Source organism: Mesitornis unicolor, unplaced genomic scaffold, assembly GCF_000695765.1.
Source record: "Mesitornis unicolor isolate BGI_N332 unplaced genomic scaffold, ASM69576v1 Scaffold35280, whole genome shotgun sequence".
NCBI lineage: Eukaryota > Metazoa > Chordata > Aves > Mesitornithiformes > Mesitornithidae > Mesitornis > Mesitornis unicolor.
This window is the reverse complement of record NW_010159540.1, coordinates 10,001-26,793: the sequence shown is the minus strand read 5'-3', so window position 1 is coordinate 26,793 and position 16,793 is coordinate 10,001. Positions and strand designations below refer to the sequence as shown.

General features: G+C 36.9%; 1 protein-coding gene across 1 annotated transcript in view; it reads left to right on the top strand.

Moving 5' to 3' along the window:
- Window positions 1-223: 223 nt before the first annotated feature.
- The window catches only part of URI1 (URI1, prefoldin-like chaperone), a gene marked incomplete at both ends in the record, with an annotated part of 26,330 nt that continues 9,760 nt past the window's right edge, over window positions 224-16,793 (top strand). The window contains 3 exons of the mRNA XM_010187010.1: window positions 224-258; window positions 4,241-4,319; window positions 6,717-6,852. Coding sequence (XP_010185312.1) covers window positions 224-258; window positions 4,241-4,319; window positions 6,717-6,852 — 250 coding nt within the window. The remainder of the gene's footprint in view (window positions 259-4,240; window positions 4,320-6,716; window positions 6,853-16,793) is intronic.

The following is a 16,793-nucleotide window of genomic DNA, read 5'->3' as shown; positions in this document are numbered from 1 at the left end:
TGAAAAGCTGTTATTTTTTCTGTGGTTATCAGTCTGCATTAGTGTGTGATAAAGTGTGCTGCTTAAGAACTACCGTTCACATGCCTTTGCACTGACAAATAAAAATGTATATGGAGACACCACCAAATCTGTAAAGCTACTGTTCTAGTTTCTGATGCATTGACATTGTGGCTGTGTGCTTAGCCTTGTTTTTTTCATGAGTAGTTATCTGTTTTAATGACAGGTGGTCACTAGCTGCCAAGAAAAAATCCAGCACTGGTAAGTGAAAAATATTTGATTACATGCCTAAAATACTGATGAGTAACCTAGTTATATTTTAGTAAAAAAGTATTGCTATTTATTCTACTGATAGTCAAATTCTACTAGCATGTTTTGGGGATTATAGTTAGTGATAGCTCTGAATTGTTGCAGTGTACTCTCTTTAAAATGTATATTCCACTGATATAATTACTTTAAATCACAAATGCAGTGAGCCTTAATGTTTATACATCTGTTTTAAACACCCAGCTCATTTTTCCTCAAGTAACCTTGTGGGATGAATGCTGGATTTGGCTGGTTGGTGAAAAGGTACTGCTAGGGTTGAAGGAACTGTTGTTCCTGTTTTCTTTCTGACTATGGAGCAAGTAGGGAAATTATGCTTTCCCCCCCTCCATGTGTTAAACAATGTGAAAGTAATGTTTCCCTTTCCCAACCCCCAGTAAAAAGTATGTGATAGCTTAGTTTGCAATGCTTAGAAAGAAAGGGTTTGTTACGTGAAAAAATTATCTCTGGGCGCTTTTTTCTCTGTTGGCAATCTATGGTTCATAGAAAACATGCTTAGTAAATAATAGTTTTGTGTGGCATCTGAGGAAAATGTACATTTAATGGTGAATGAAATCTTATATTATGAGTTACTGTGAGATACAATGGTTGATCTTACAGATACCAAATTACAATATATCCATGCTGTGTTTACCATGATTTTACTGAGAGAACAACAGGAGCTGTCTTGATTATTGTCTGCAGGGTTATTGCAGAATCACAGCAACTGCCCCTTTAGTGGCGAGATTAAACCTTTGGTTATACACCATCAAGCATATAATATTTTAAATTTATTTTAAGAGGCTTTTTCTTCATGCCTGAAAGATCTCCAAGCAAATAATTTATATTTAGTGTATATCAAATGTTTTTAGTTTAAATGCACATAGGCTGCAAGCACTGGATAAGAGGAAAAAAATCAAGGCAATCTATACACATCATCATATTAAATTCTGACTATTGGCTCGCAAAAATAATCAAAAATAATTTGTTTCATTTATGTTTAAAATTCAGAGGCTGCATTAATTTTCAATAAGGGAAATACTATTAAAATGCCTGCTGGTGCTGCTGTGGTGAAGTCAGGCAAAATATCCCCAGCACACGTACTTTCTCAGAAGCTTTGTAGTGTCCGTACCAGTTTGGTCCTGTGTGAAATTCTGCCTGTACATTCTTCACAAAGAGATAGTATTTTTCAGAAATAAACTGAAATTCAAACAGTATATTAAAAGTTTGGAAAGTTGTGACAGTTATCTCCTCTTATAAATATGGCTGAGGTTTGTGGAGTGGAGTGGGAGGCTTGGCTGTGAAGGAGGAGTTGTTCATGAGTTTGCTTTTTTATGGCCCCATGAACTTGGGGGTTTGGGGCACAGAATGCCAAAAAGAAACTTAACACACTGATGTCTTCTCTAGAAAAGCACTTTATACACATAAAATCTCTACTTTATAAAAAATTATTTAAAATTTAGTACCCTTACTTAGATCTTGATTGTGCAAGAGCTGAGTGCTCTTGTTTCCACTGAGTAATTTGTTCATATAAGACCTTTTAAGTAGTCAGTGACACAGAAGAATGTTAAATAGAATTGGGTGAATAACAATAGGGTTTTAAAATGCTCAATTTCAATATATTTCCATTAATTTTTTTTCTTTTTAATATTTCAGTACACTTCTTGAAGCATATTTCTAAAGCGAATCCACTAGTGGGTCTGGTAGGGGATTAAACATCTAGACATGCATTTCCCCTTGTTCACAGGTGGAGTCCCAATATTCATCCTCCCTGTTCACTTTAGTTCTTCATTGTGTATGAGGACCGAGCATGGCCTAGCCCAGTCAGAGCTTGCGTGACCATCAGCTGCAGGTGAAGAGGGAGGTCAGCTTCCTTCCTTAACTAATACTGTTTCAGGTCAATTAATCAAAATGATTGATTCTAATTTTCTTTATCTTGATGGTCCAGTTGAGGATGTGGCCACACTTTTAGAAATTCCCATGGTGGAGGCTTGATCAGCAAAGGCCAGTAGTCCCACTGGAAAAAGAAACATATGTTGTTCTGTAAAGCAAAACAGCTTTTGTAGCAAGTGATTTCTGTTGTACCCTAATTATTTGGGAACAGGCAGCAGTCAGACCTGAAAGGCAGTATCTTCTTTTCAGATTAATGGAGTAATGTTGAGTGACTTCCAGCCATGAAACGATGGGGATGTTTAATCCTGCTATGAGTGGGGAATTTTCATACCATTCTCTTCCCGTGGAGCCTTCCCTTCACGTTTGAGACATGGGCAAGGCCTTCAGCTTGGGGATCGTGTTTGTTTTTCAGCGAGTAGTAGCGTCAGTGTCCATTTCTCAGTTACAGATCTCTGTGAGGCAAAGGCTGGTTTCTGTCAATATCTTTAAGTAACTGATTGTTGACACCGAGTTGATATTATATTGCTTCCCCCAAAAAACATCTTGGTGAGTTCTGTTAAGATTCATGAGTTTGGCCTTCCTCTTTGAGGGAAGTGAATTATATTTTCACTTTGATGGTGGCAGTGGACTGAGAAACTTGCCTAAAATGTCTGGGAGAAATCTGCTGTCAAACCAAAGGAGCAGCAAGCAGCTTTTGTAAATCAGTTATATGGAATACGGTTTTAATGCCCAAATGGCATAAAAACCTAATTTTTTTTTTCTTTAGGACCAGTTCAGCAACTTAAAATATCAAGTACTTCAGGTATAAAGTAGGTTGATTACAGCGAAGTTCAACTGTGGAAGCAAATGAGTCAAAACATAGGCGTATCAGATAATTTTACATATCGAATGCTGAAGAAGATTTCATTCTGCTTATGAATCTGAGAAAATCGATAATATTTTGAGAGTTGTGTTATCAACTATGACATTCATTTTTCAGCACATTTATAGATTGCTTTCCTGAATCATCCTCAGAAAACCTGTAATTTGCATCTTGGGTCAACGTTGTTAAGTGTGCTGCACCATGCTTTCAGTTGCCTTTTATTGCAGAATTTACTACCACATATATGTTTACTATTTTGAAGTACAAGTAAACAATATTATCGAACCTGACATTTATATGCTAGCTACTTCATGCAGGAGCTGATTTCTGACCATTTTCAGAATGGCAGTGGTCCGTTAAAAGACTTTTTCCAGCTGAATTTAAGTATTTAAAAATGTCTTCACAAAAGAAGACTTATTTAGAGGGAGTGTGGTTGCTTGTTTTGCACACAAAGGAAAATCCCCATAGCAATTGAATTGCTGTGTCTTGCAAAGTCCTCTGAAGAGCCAGGTATCTACCATGAGAATAATTTTGTCTAAATTCACCAAGCCATTTCTGTCTTGGGTAGCAGCTTGAGCCTTACTGATATTCTGGATAGACAAGGAGCAGAAGGGATGTTCCTCATCTGTATTGTCCCTTGTCAGGGATTGAGGATGTGATAGAATCCTGGTGGTCAAGCCATCTTTCAGGAGTGTTGGCTCTTGGTAGGAACACAGGTGAAAGTCAGAATTAAATAAAATTTTACCTATTTATGTCAGCCTAAACCAAGGTAATGAACCCTTTAATACAAGTGCTTCTTTGAAGAATTTGCCTCTTATAAAGTATAAACTGGATTTTCAATTACTTTTCTAAATATTGATGGTGGTATAACTGTTGAAGATGGATATGCCAGGTCCTAGTGAAAGAACTGATTATTTGCATGATAAAAAAATCAAATTTGGAAAGAGACATGCACAATCTAAAATAATCATGTCCCTATTTGAATACACGTTATTCTAAAATAATTTAGCTACTATGTTTGTCTTCCAAAGTATTTTATAAATAAGTTATTAATCTATTAACTTCATGTGTTTAAGAGCAAAATAGTTTGTTTTTCTGTATTTTTTGTGTGTTGTTCAATTAGTAGCAGAAAAATATTAACACTTTACTTAAGATATGAAATTGAATCACCGAATTTGTCAACAGGAAGAAGGTGGAGAGCGATTATGATGCTCTTCAGGAACGACTCCGTACGTTGCCCGACAAACTGTCCTACGATATCATGGTATGTGCACTGTAGAGCTGACACAAGAAAATGGGCTAAATTTTTAATAACTGAAGTATCTGCACAGGTGGTGAGGTGTTACTCAGGTTGCCACACAGCACTTCGTAATGTTACATTTAGTATAATAATGGTTAAACCTTTGCTTTTGTTTCTTTCTCTTTTCTTTGAAATCCATTATAAATTACAGTGTTGCTGACAACTAAGAACTGATGACATAAATGCTAACACAAAACCTGACATGTTTGATATGTAAATCTATTGTATAGAAAACTATAATTATGACTGAATTACCGTACTTGGTCATTACCTGAGAAGAAAGTGGCCATAGTATTTCCTGATTCATGGAAATAAACCCTAGAACATTGATTTTTACATAAAAAGGTGCTGCTAATTTTTGTTCCACCGATCTGCACATTGACATAGCGATCTTTTCTGGTGCTTTGAATCTTCCCTAACAGCTGCACAGCTTCCTGGGTAAACTTTACCTTGTTGTCATGCACTCACCAGAATTTTGACCAAATTCACTTTTCTGTATTTCTTTTTTGCCTCCTCTGTTCTCAGGTCTAGTTCCATATCTTTGAAGGGAGGGAAGTTGTACTGTAAATAACTATGGCTAGTTTGAACACAAAGTGCCTGACTGCTTCCTTGGCAGCCTGGCTCAGCATATAGAGTTGAGCTGTTAGTAAGACAGCTTTGGAATATGCTTACTGTGTGGGAAAAGAGAGTGTTTCCCTTTCCTGTGCTAATGATTCAGCTCTGGATTTTGTGTGTAGTCCCTTTACCATGTGCGTATGTGTGGCCACATGATGTAAAGCAAAAAGATTGTGTTGTTTCGAAGCACAGAAAAACCCTTATTTTTTAAAAAAGCTAGATAGGCCTTATTCTTAGTTAAAGCAGTGATGTAAACTCACATCTGTTATTTTAAATGTATATAAATAGTTCCTATCCTGTTAGCCAAATATTTTCATATGTTTTCAATTTTGCTTTCATCATTTTGAGGGAAGAGTGAACAGGCAAATGGTGCAGTCTGCTACTTGGAAACCAAGTCAGAAAGGGTGCATATGTAGGAAGAGCACATTCTGCATAGTCTTAAGGTCGGAATCTTGCCTACGGCAGAACTGTTTCAAGCATTGGTACCCTCCTGGATGCTGAATCACAGAATCACAGATTATTAGGAGTTGGAAGGGACTTTGAAAGCTCATCCAGTCCAACCCCCCTGCCAGAGCAGGATCACCTAGACTAGGTCACACAGGAATGTGTCCAGGCAGGTCTTGAATGTCTCCAGAGAAGCTAGGGAAGATTGCTTTCCAGGGAAACAGATCTGCTAGCATCAAAAGAAAGAGCTCCAAGGAAACAGAATCCTCTCTCTTTCAAGGGAAAACTTGAGCTGCCTGTGGCTTTTAGCTTTTTGCCACCTCCACTTTAATTTTAATTTGATTTTGGTCTCCTAATTTCTTTGCCATTTAAGCCCAAAGGCAGCATTGCAGGTGGGAGTAGGTCTGAGGCTAAGGATGCAGGAGACAGGATGAGGGTCGCCAAGGCTCCTTCTCAGCAGTACGACTTGCCCAGCCATCATCTGTAAAGTGGGGGCTGTGAAAGGTGTCTTAAATCATAAAAAGAACGTCCCATATATTGAAATCTTCCCATATATTGAAATCTGTATTAAAAGGGAGGTTACATCTTCTAAGAAGCACCTCTTAAAGTTACAAAATGTGTTTATCATCACTGTACTCCCATCTGAAGTGTTCTGGTTCTGTGTGGTGTTCTGGTGCCTGGAGAGTCGCTGGAGGACAGGCGGTGCTTGGTGGAGCATTGCTTGGAGTTTGAGGTCTGCACACTGGTGGGTGGTAAAACTGGTGGGATTAAGCATGGTCTGTGATCCTGTCGGTAGCCCCACAAACTTAGACTGAGGTTTCTAGGTACTTACTATCAGCAATACAGATACTGAGAAAAAGCAACTCATCTTTTGAGTTGACCATACCTATTTAGGTATTTTAAAAGTTTTAGCAAAGCTGAACTTGCTTTTATTAGGAAATGAATGTAGTCTGTATAACAAATATGTAACTCACCTAAATGATAATCTTTTTATTATCAAGGCTCACGTGTTAGGATTAAGTGAATTTGTTTTCCGTGTGAGCATTGAGCTATGCTATAGTTTTATGTCACAAAACAGGTTTTCTAGTTAAATACCACTTCCCTGATTTTGTAAATACAGTACTAAATTCAGTGGATCTGAGAATTTGAATATTTATGAAGGGTTAGTCATTAAATAACTGCTGTAGATTTTTTATTTCTTTAACTCTGTGTTACCTTTTTAAAAAAACCTAGGACATGAATGACTGTCTAGGTTTTATTTTCACTATTGATTTTCAGCTGTTTCTTCTGTGCCTTTGACAGGTACCTTTTGGTCCTCTTGCCTTCATGCCAGGAAAACTTGTCCACACCAATGAGGTTACTGTTCTGCTTGGGGACAACTGGTTCTCAAAATGCTCAGCAAAGCAGGCTGTTGAGCTGGTTGAGCACAGAAAAAAACGTATGTATGTTTCTGAATATAATTTAATAGTCAAAGTTTTGTATCTTTGTATTATTATATAAAATTAGGAGCTTCTACACTGTTCTTTTTTTTGTGAGCTCGCTATCAAGTCCCATTCAGATGTAATACCAATTTAGCACCTTATTTTCCATCTTTACTTGGTATTTTATTAGATATATCTTTATTTTTTTAAACATCTATGCCGAGTTTTTTTTTAATGATACATCAGCTTAAGTGACCAAATTCAGGTTTTGATGTTAGATGTTAGAATACAAGATCAGTCAAGATTTGTTAATTTATTATACACAAAAGTAAAAAAAAAAAAAAAGAAAAAAACAAACTAAAAAGCCCCTTTCAGTTTTCGTTCATGTGAGAAATGCTGCATTCTCTTCCAGAAAGTGGAATCACATTGTACTTTTAGCTATCTTATTCCCTATATTCTGTTCCTTTTTCTCATCTCTTATTTATTTTCTGCCTTGTCCTCTGTTTTGTTTTGTTTTTCCTTTGCCCATATAATTTCCCAGGTTTCTTCTCCCTCTACACATGCTTTACTCCTGCTTGGTTTTATTCCTTCATTGCCACTCAGCTGCATTTCTTCCTCCTGCCCTTGAGGCTCCTATCCATTGATGTGGAGAGATCCACTGAATCTCTTTATTTCAAGTGCTGTTGGTGATCACCAAATTCATGCTTGTATAGCAGTAGATCACAGGGGCAGATAGGCAATTCCTGGTTTTGTTTTCAGCTCTTTTGAGTTGGTGGTGGGATCTTGGCTTTGGAGAGCAGGAACCACTGGCATCTGTTGTGCATGGTGGGCTTTAGAACCTCTTTATGTTTGAAAGAATGAAAGCCTAAAACATTTGATGTAAGTGTCAAGGAAGGAAAAGCACAACAAAATGGAAAATAAATTGGTACCTATCAGCTTTTGCTGTTTGCTTCAGATAAGCATTTGAGTAAATTTTTTTCATGGTGGTTTTACCTATAATCTGTCTCATTTCTGAATGAGTGCTCGCTGCAGCTTTACCCTCTGTGTGTTACAACTAGCACAACTGTTTACACTGGGTTTTTGTTTATGAGTTCAGCTAGCCATGTTGCGGCCTGCAGCAGAATACCTCAGAAGAGCTTCCCATCTGAGTACACTTTTTTTTCAATTCTGTGCAAGCAAATTTGTGTAAGAAAAGTTTTTTTAACACAAATTCATTTGCTGTATTACTTTAAAATGTCCCTTTATGATGAACATTACCAAAAGTATATAATTTGTGTTTTATCTGTTATCTTTCTTAATCTAGTTTTCCTAAAACAACTTAGGAATTTTCATTCTTACTGAACTGAATCTCCGTTATTTATTGTGACTCTTGCCAGATCTCAGGTCCATATCTTTTTCCTTGATCGTCTGCTGTTTTTTTAAGTGCTGGAGAATATTTTTGTCACTGTTACATTCAGTGAAATCATTTGACCTTTGCAGAGTAGATGTTTGAACATTAAGTAGTCTGCTGGGAGACACACAATAAATGCTGGACTCTTTCCTTTATGATCTTTTAAATTGCATTTAAAATAAGTACTCAGAAATACTCATTTCTTTTAAAGCAAAATTGTCATTGATGCCTGGATATAAACCCTCCATTCAGCTGATAGTTCACTTCAGCTGTGTGATGGCTGCCAGTGGGAGGCTCCAAAACACTGGTATTAACTAAAAACTTTTTATTTAAAGGGCTGTTTTCACTTTTGGATTATAAAAACTGTATTAGTACATACGATTCTGAAAAAAAAAATAATTCTTTCATGGATACACTTTTCTCCTTTAAAAATTATAACTGACTTAAACTCTTTCAATTATTTTCACACTAAATGAGGACAACTTATAGGAGAATACTGGAGATTTTGTTTGTTTATTCTAATTAGAAAAAACATATTCGTGAAAGACCTGTAGGCCATTGCTATATAATGTGTATTGGCCACTTGTGGCACAAATGTGAAAGACTGATGTTTCACAAGTATTAGTTTAAAGTCTCTTGTGCATTGCACTGTAGTTATTTTCATAACTGGCATTTCATTTCACTGGCATTTTTTGAGCATAGGAGCTTCATAGTTTCCAGGGTGATGTATATTGGGCATTATCAGTACATTGACACAATGTGATTTGATTTTTAGTACATAATCTTTTTGTTTTGGACACAAAATTTGTGAGTAGGTCACACACTCTGGAAAAGAGGGCATGCTTACTGCAGGGGATTACATTGCACGCAGTGCCGAATGTCCTGTGTGCCAGTTGCAAGGTCCTAACGCAGCAAAGCTTTTTTTAAGCATGTACTTAAGGCCAATGTGTGCTTAAAGGCTTTGATATATAGGAATTGGGGTCTGAACAGGGCAAAGAAAGGCTCATGCTGAAACTGCTTCCCAAACAGAAAGCTGGCAATATTTGTTGATGGTTTGTTTCTTCACTGACCTACTTTTTTTTATCCAGTATTACTGTACTTAATTTAGATGGGTATTTTTTCATAACTAGCTGGTCAAATCTGTTCAAATAACTGAAATGAACTTAATTAGTAGAACACTAATTGAGTGCTTTAACAGAAATTGAAAGTTATAAGGAAATAAATACAGGACATTTTCATTGCTTACCGTATCTTGTGTCCCACTCTCCTGAGTTGTGAGGAGTGGGAGAGCATCTATTCAGGCTAGAGAAGGGTAAGAGATTCCTGTGATTCACTCACTTCTGAGTGTTGTTTCTTGCAGGTTCTGGGGAGTTTTCTTTATTGCCTTTGACTGGTTTTTCATGGCTCTGCCCATTGAAGACCTCTGGTCCCCAGGGGTGACCCTGTTTGCATTTGAGGACACCACTGCCATAACAGTTAATTTGAGGAAGGTTCACAGAAATTTTTTGTTACAGTTTGATTCCTTCCGTGTATGCTGGATGTGTGCAAGAATGGACAATGTGAATTTGTGTGCTTAAGCAGTAATAGTGCCAGATAAATCAGTGTCAGTGAGGATAAAGCCTTGGAAGTTAGGGGTAGCAATAAGAGTGTACTATATATAAAGGTTTTAAATACTGCTTAGTACTAATTAGGTCATCCTTTTTGTCTTAGTAGTTTTGTTAAATTTGCTTTTTAAAGGAGAATGAGTGAAAAAATGTTTGCTTCTGTGGAATGGAGAAATGCCCAGCGACAGCAGATTAATTTCTTGGTTAAAATTTATTTAATTGAAAGGAATAATTGAAGGGTGACTGTACTGAATTTTAACAGTAAATGCACTTTAACTGACATAGCTGTAGAAAGCCCTATTTTGAGGATACATTTTTGTTTGCTTAGCTTTTGATTTAGATGCAAACTGCTCAGCATTGTGATTGGTTGACATGTAATTGGTAAAATTTGGGACAATCACTCATGTCAAATGTTACTTTTTCATAAAATATTGATCATATCTTCTTGAATAATATTTGAGTGGCAGTAGATCTTTCATTTGCACATTTTTGTAACATCCTAGATGTGCAGTGCGTTCCAGAACTGTTAAAAAAATAAGTATAGTGAAGTTTATGAAATTGCTAAGTATATTTTTAATTGTTTTAAATTTCTTGCAGTTTGTTAAACCAGGTAGTACAGATAATGGGAAACACTTTACACATATGTTTGTATGTAAAAACGTGAAGAAATAGTGAAGTAGATTAAAGGATATGCACACCAAATTCCATTATAATAAAAGAAATTAGCTTTTTAAGTATGTCACAGTTTAGCACAACAATAATGCAATTGTAGTTTTTTCGCTTACAATTATCTTGCTTAAGGTACTTCATAATATTTCTGTTCTCCTCAAGGCAAGACTGTATTGTCTCAGAATTCAAAGAGGGAATAAAGATTCTTTTTGTGAATATGGGATTATATCTTTTACGTGTTTGTGATGATATAAATTACTTTTTTTCCTCTATATCAGTAATCGCATTAATTCTTTAAGATAGTAAATTTTTCATTACAATAGTCCCTGTGGTAGTTACTATAGAAAGAAATTAAATAGATTTTTCTTGTAAATATTTGTGGATTAATTCAGTATGCTAGGTATTCCAAGTGTCTAAACACTTTAAAAGGTGGGCAATTAAAACATAGACACAGAACTAGGAGTGGTTTTATTGTGTCAAAAATTTATCAGCTAAAAAAAAAAATCCCACTTAAAGGAGAATTGTTGAACTACTTAGCAATTGTGTCTTCAGTATATGTAAGAATACCCTTGCAGTGTCATGCAGCAAATGAATTCATGAAATGAAAATACTGATTACATTAACATACAGTATTGTGATAGTACCCAATTGTAAATTGCAGTATGTAACCTTTAATACAAATATTTGTGTCAATCAAAATTGACCGATAGCTTAGTACACAGGGTTTAAAAGATACCATTGTTTTTAATAAATAAGATGATCCAGGCGGATGGAGACCAGTTTGAATTTGTTCCTTATCAGCATTTCCAGAAAAAAGGATATTGTCTCCAAATTATATGATAGTGAGGCTTCCCGTTTCCCATCTGTGAGTGACTGAGGCCTTTAGAGATTTTAATGTTTCATCCAAGGATGAAAATAACTGCCTTTATATTCTAAAGAATGTAACACAAACTTGCCTACTCACTTTTTTTGGGGAAAAGAACAAAAAATGAAGGCAATGTTAGAAAGAAGTCTAGCTGTTGCTTTTCTTTATAAAAAAAAACAACCCTGTTTTTCTGCATGCTGGAACATTTTCTTTCACTGTGCTTTTGAGCATTTTTTTACCATTTTTTGTGACTAGCACTTTTGAGTTTGATAACCTCCAGCAGGTCCTTCCTTACCCTTGTTAAGTTAGGAGCTGATTTGGTGGAGTGTTAAGTGCTCTAAATTTGCTCTGCAGTTCCCGGGAGGTGCTTGGTTTCTCACAGGACCACAGTCCAGGTATTTTAACCAGAACACTGTGGAAGAAAGTACAGAGAATGGACTCCTTTCTGTATGTTAGATATTGTGATTCAAAGAAGCCTCTGCCTTTTTATAAATCTTAGTAGGCAACAGAGGAGTTGTCTGAATGCCACCCTCCTTCATCTAGGAGGAATTTAAATGTATTCATATAATTCTAGCAATTACATAGGTTTGTGAACCTAAAAGAGAAATGCATTTCATTTACTTAGTGTTCCTAAAGCTAAATTATCTATACAAACTTTTACAGAAGAAAATCCAAATGACTTTGGTTTTCACACCAAGAGACATGGAAAACAGAATGAAGGCTGTCTTTAAAAGGTGCAGAGCTACTGCACAAAGGGTTGCGTTGCATTTTAAAGAACTAGTGCAGTTGCTGTTACAACGAATGCATTTATTTATGTTATTGCAAGCACAAAGAGAGCTTAAATCCATATACACAAAAAGCAATCAGGATTATCTTTTGAATCTTAAGAACAAATGCATCTCTAGAAAAAAGAACAGAATGAAATAGAAGCATGCTTTGAAAAGCTCTTAGTAGATACTACTTTCTGCAGAACTGTAGATCTTTGTTTCAAGTAACCTGTGATAGTTTGTTGGAAAACTATTAGCTAAAAAATATTTTGTTGCAGATTAAATATATATTTATTGAAATACTGTTAAAAATCCTCAGATGATCTACTTACGCAAACCCTTAAAAGCAAGAAAATAAATAAAGCACTTAAAACAGGATGCCATAACTCAACCCATTAACAGTATTTGTAATGGTACTGTAGTGCTGTACTTGTGCAAGGAAATACCTTCCATCTCCAAAGAATTCACAAGTGGAGTATGTGCTTTAGATAACATGATACTTTACCTCGCACCTCAGTAATATTAACATACTTCATTAACAGACCGTGTGACAGGGATTCTTGTTTTGTTTAGGGGTCAATCATAATTGTGCTAGAAATTGCTAATCAAAGATTTTGCATGCAAAACAATATTTTGTAACCTCCCTTCTGTACCTGACATGGGATGGTGGCACCCAGCGTTTCTGTGGTGGGGAGTGAGAACGGCTGAGGTGCTGCCTTCAGGTGCCCGTACTCGGTTCTCACTCTGGAGGAACTGAGCCGCTGTAGGTAACTGAGGTAGGTGCTGGTTCCCGGGCTTGTATAACCACTCTGTGTATACATAACCATCTTAAGACTGGTTATCTTCTACTAGAGAAATTGTGTTAGTCGATGAAGAAATCTTAACTCTAAATCTCAATTGCATATAGAATTCTATGAAATATTAGTCTAAAATTTCTGTCCATTCACCTACCCTCAAGGGAGATTATTTCCTAACTTTCCAGTTTTTCTCTTCAATGTTATGTCCACAAGGCTCCCTCGAAGACTAACTGAACTTAGCAAGGTAGACCAGGCTTCATCTCAGTTTGTCCTGTTTCACAAAGTCTGACTTCTCAAAATAGCTCAACCTGTTCTCACTATTCTTGTCTGTTCTTACTATTTAAATCCCAATGTAACACACAGTTTCCAGAAGTAACTAAAATAATGTCTGTGATTCCCCAAATCCTTATAGACAACACTCCAAGGACATTAATGTCAAACTCAGATAATTAAAATTTGTATCCAGCCAAGCTAATTAACCCATTAAAGCCAAAACGCATAGATGAGAATTTGTGTCAGTTTGTAGGTTGTCATGTCTTGTAAAATCTGGCTTCGGTGGACTTCATTTCAACAATATGAAATGTGTTCTTCAATTATTTTTTTCCTCTCCCAGTATATATATAGCAAGCAGAAGGCTGCTTCTTAAAAATGGCTAATCATAGTGTAAAGAAATCCAGTCAAGTCCTTTCAGACTAATAAGGGAGCTGGAAAAGAATGATCTAAATGTAAAGAAATCTTGCTGCCTGTAAATATTCAAAGGCTGCTGTGCTGAAGAAATCTACATATCCTGATTTCTGACTCAAATACCTTTTCCTTTTGGCAGTCTTGGGAAACAGTCTTAGAGACTGTGGCACTGAACTATCTTTCCGAGTGGTTTAGCCGCGACATGTAAATAGGAACTACTCGGGTTCACCTGAAAGCCATGTCAGACTTTTCTCAGATTATTGGATGTGACAAAGTTGGACAACAGCCTCTGGTTCAATCCGTCTTAAAAGGCTCTAAGAAGCTTAAACCACAGGGTAGTTAAGAGGAGGAGACTATGGAGTCTCTCTCCCTCTGCCGATATTTTTCTGGGAGTCTCAATTAATAAAAACCCCTGTAGTTGGTCAAGTGAATTGCTTCTCAGTAGATACGGTACATTTTAAAAATCAGTGAATGATGTTGGTTGCTTTTAGGATGCACAGGAACAAGTAAGTTTAAGACACCAAACCCTGAGCTTCTCCTGCAGTCAGGTGCATGAGCTCTTTTCCAGGAGACCCCTTCTTCGCTGAGGGCCCTGGCCATGGGCAGGTCTCTCCTTTGGCCGACTGGGAGCCCTGTCTGTCCTCTGGGACGGGCATGAATGACCAGGGACATGGGGACAGAGCATCGTGGTAATCCCAGCTGTCCTGGTGACGTGCTGTGTGGCCCAGGGCAAATCACTTAAACTGTCTGTTTCTTCATCTGTAAAATAGGAGAGAGTAATACCTACCTCCCTCACAGGGCATTGGGCAGATTAGTTAATGTTTGTACAGCGTTTTAAAATGAAACACACTGTGTAACTGCTCACTGTCCTTACCTACCAGAGCAAACCAATGTGCTCCTGTTCGGCAAGCAGCATCACAAGCTGGTGCTCCAGAAGCAACGTAACCTAGATGGCTGTTGGACAATATTTAGATATAGAGGCAATGACTGAGACACTTGTGGTGTTTAAGAAACAGCTGAGCATCACATTTACTATGAATGTAAAATAAAAGCCTGAGGAAAATTGGTCTCAAGCTAGACGTTTATGTATATTGAGACTACCTTCAAGAGCTGAAAGCACAGATGGGAGCATTTTGTATGAAAGCTATCACCACCTCTCTCTGATTTGGACTTTGGAGGGTGCATTATACACCAAAAAAACCTGTGGACATTTTTGATAGGAATTAACTGAATAATACTGCGTGCGGGAGGTGATCGCTGCTGTGTCTGATGGAGGACGAGGCGGCTCTCAGAGGAGTTGTGTAAGGGGAGCAGGACTGGTTGTGTGTGGAAGGAGCTGTGTCCTCTGAAGGGTGTGTGTTGGCACTGCTTGAGACGTTGAATACTTTTTGGAAACAGTATTTTATCCAGTAGGAAATGCAAATGCAGAGCATTTTTCAGGGGATAATCTTAAGCTATTTCTTAGAAACAACTTAACTGATGGAAATGACTGTACATTTGACACAAAGGTTGTCTGGTGTAAAGGCAAATGCTTTTGAAATACCCCAGAAGTCTGAGCTATGTCTTCATACTTCTTGTTGGAAAGGATGGGTGTTTGCCTGAGTAGCCGTTTCCAAAATGCATAATATTCTTTCTAAACTATTTGCTGCAAGTAATATATTCTTAAGGAATTGGATGTGATACACTGCAAAATATCAACAGGGGAAAAAAGCATACGAAACTGAATCTGTTCAAATCAGGATGAGAGTAATCTCACCCACCTGGTGGTAGTTGTGTGTTGCCTTGACTGTTTCATGCATAATTCCCTCATCTGTGTGCAGAGGGGGAGGAGGGATCTGAACCTGTGAGTCACTAAGTAGACTTCATTTTGCAAGTACAACTACAAACTCATTTTGTCTACTTAAGTTCATTTTGTAATCATTTTGTGATTATTAATATATTTTCACACATCGTTATCTGAAATGCCTAGTGTTATAATAAATGCAAACTCTGAAACATTTACAACTGCATACCCTAGCCAGAAAACTATACTGGGAGTAGCTATGTATGTATTGTGACATTTTAGGATTAGCCTCTAGATGAGAGAGTTACTTAATCAAATAATAAAGTTAATGGGCAAAAGGAGAGTTAAAGAAAAGAGCAATAACAGTGAGAAAATGCTTGGAAAATAGTTTTTCAAGTAAGATATTTTGTAGTTAAGTTTTCCCTCATTAAATGTTCCCGTCTGTAAAATGGGAATAGCAGGGTGCTCTGCCATACTTATACCCTGTGAAAATAAGTAATTCAAGGTGTATGAGGTTTTTTACACGCTACAGGTCTGGTGATCATGTAAGGATCATAAATAGAAGCAGTGCTGAGTGAGGAGCTAGCTAAATTCATCAAGTGAGTTACTGCTTAAAAATTTTTCTTGGAGTGTGACTTTGCTGATCCCGTGGTAGAAAGGATCTCTTTGCCTCCTTCTTAGTATTGTATGAGAATTCTTCTTCTTGTATTGCTTTAATGATTCCAAAAAAAGAATTTTAAAATAGAAAATCAGCTTACTTCTTCACAAAGGCTTTTAGCTCCTTCAGGGTATATAGGACCAGTAGGTGCAAGGTCTTAGAGATCCTCTGTTGAAACTAATTTATATAGTAAGTCTTTCCTCCTGAAAATTTGCATTTGTATTAGTTTTGAGTTGAACAAAGAGTGCAAGTCTATTAATATTATTAGTATAAGGCTTTAATTGTGCCCTCTTTCCCCCAATTCTTAAGTCTTAGCAAAGCTGTGTTTCCTTTTCAGGCGGTTATGACCTTCTTCTTTTGCAAATTAGTTTGTTTTTTATGATAACTTTAAGGTAAAAGTGAAACTTAAGTTTTTAATATTTTATAAATTGCTGTTGAAAGGATTCATTATTTAATTGGCACGAGGGGATATAGAAAGCAGTGTCTCAGATGAACTAACGTTTGAGAGCTGGGTAGTTCTTAAAGTAGGTTTGCAAAATCGCAGTAACGTGTAGTTGCCCAGACAGAAGAGCCTTCTGCCTTCTGCCTTGTGTTGAAAGTGCAGTGCTTAGGGCATAAACATATTTCACTTGTCCATCATAACAAAAATGTTTGAACACAGTAACAGGAAAGAAGTTTCAGAGGATTTTTAACAGTGTGTTTCAAATACCGATCTTAATTTTGTCAGACTCCACCTGGATG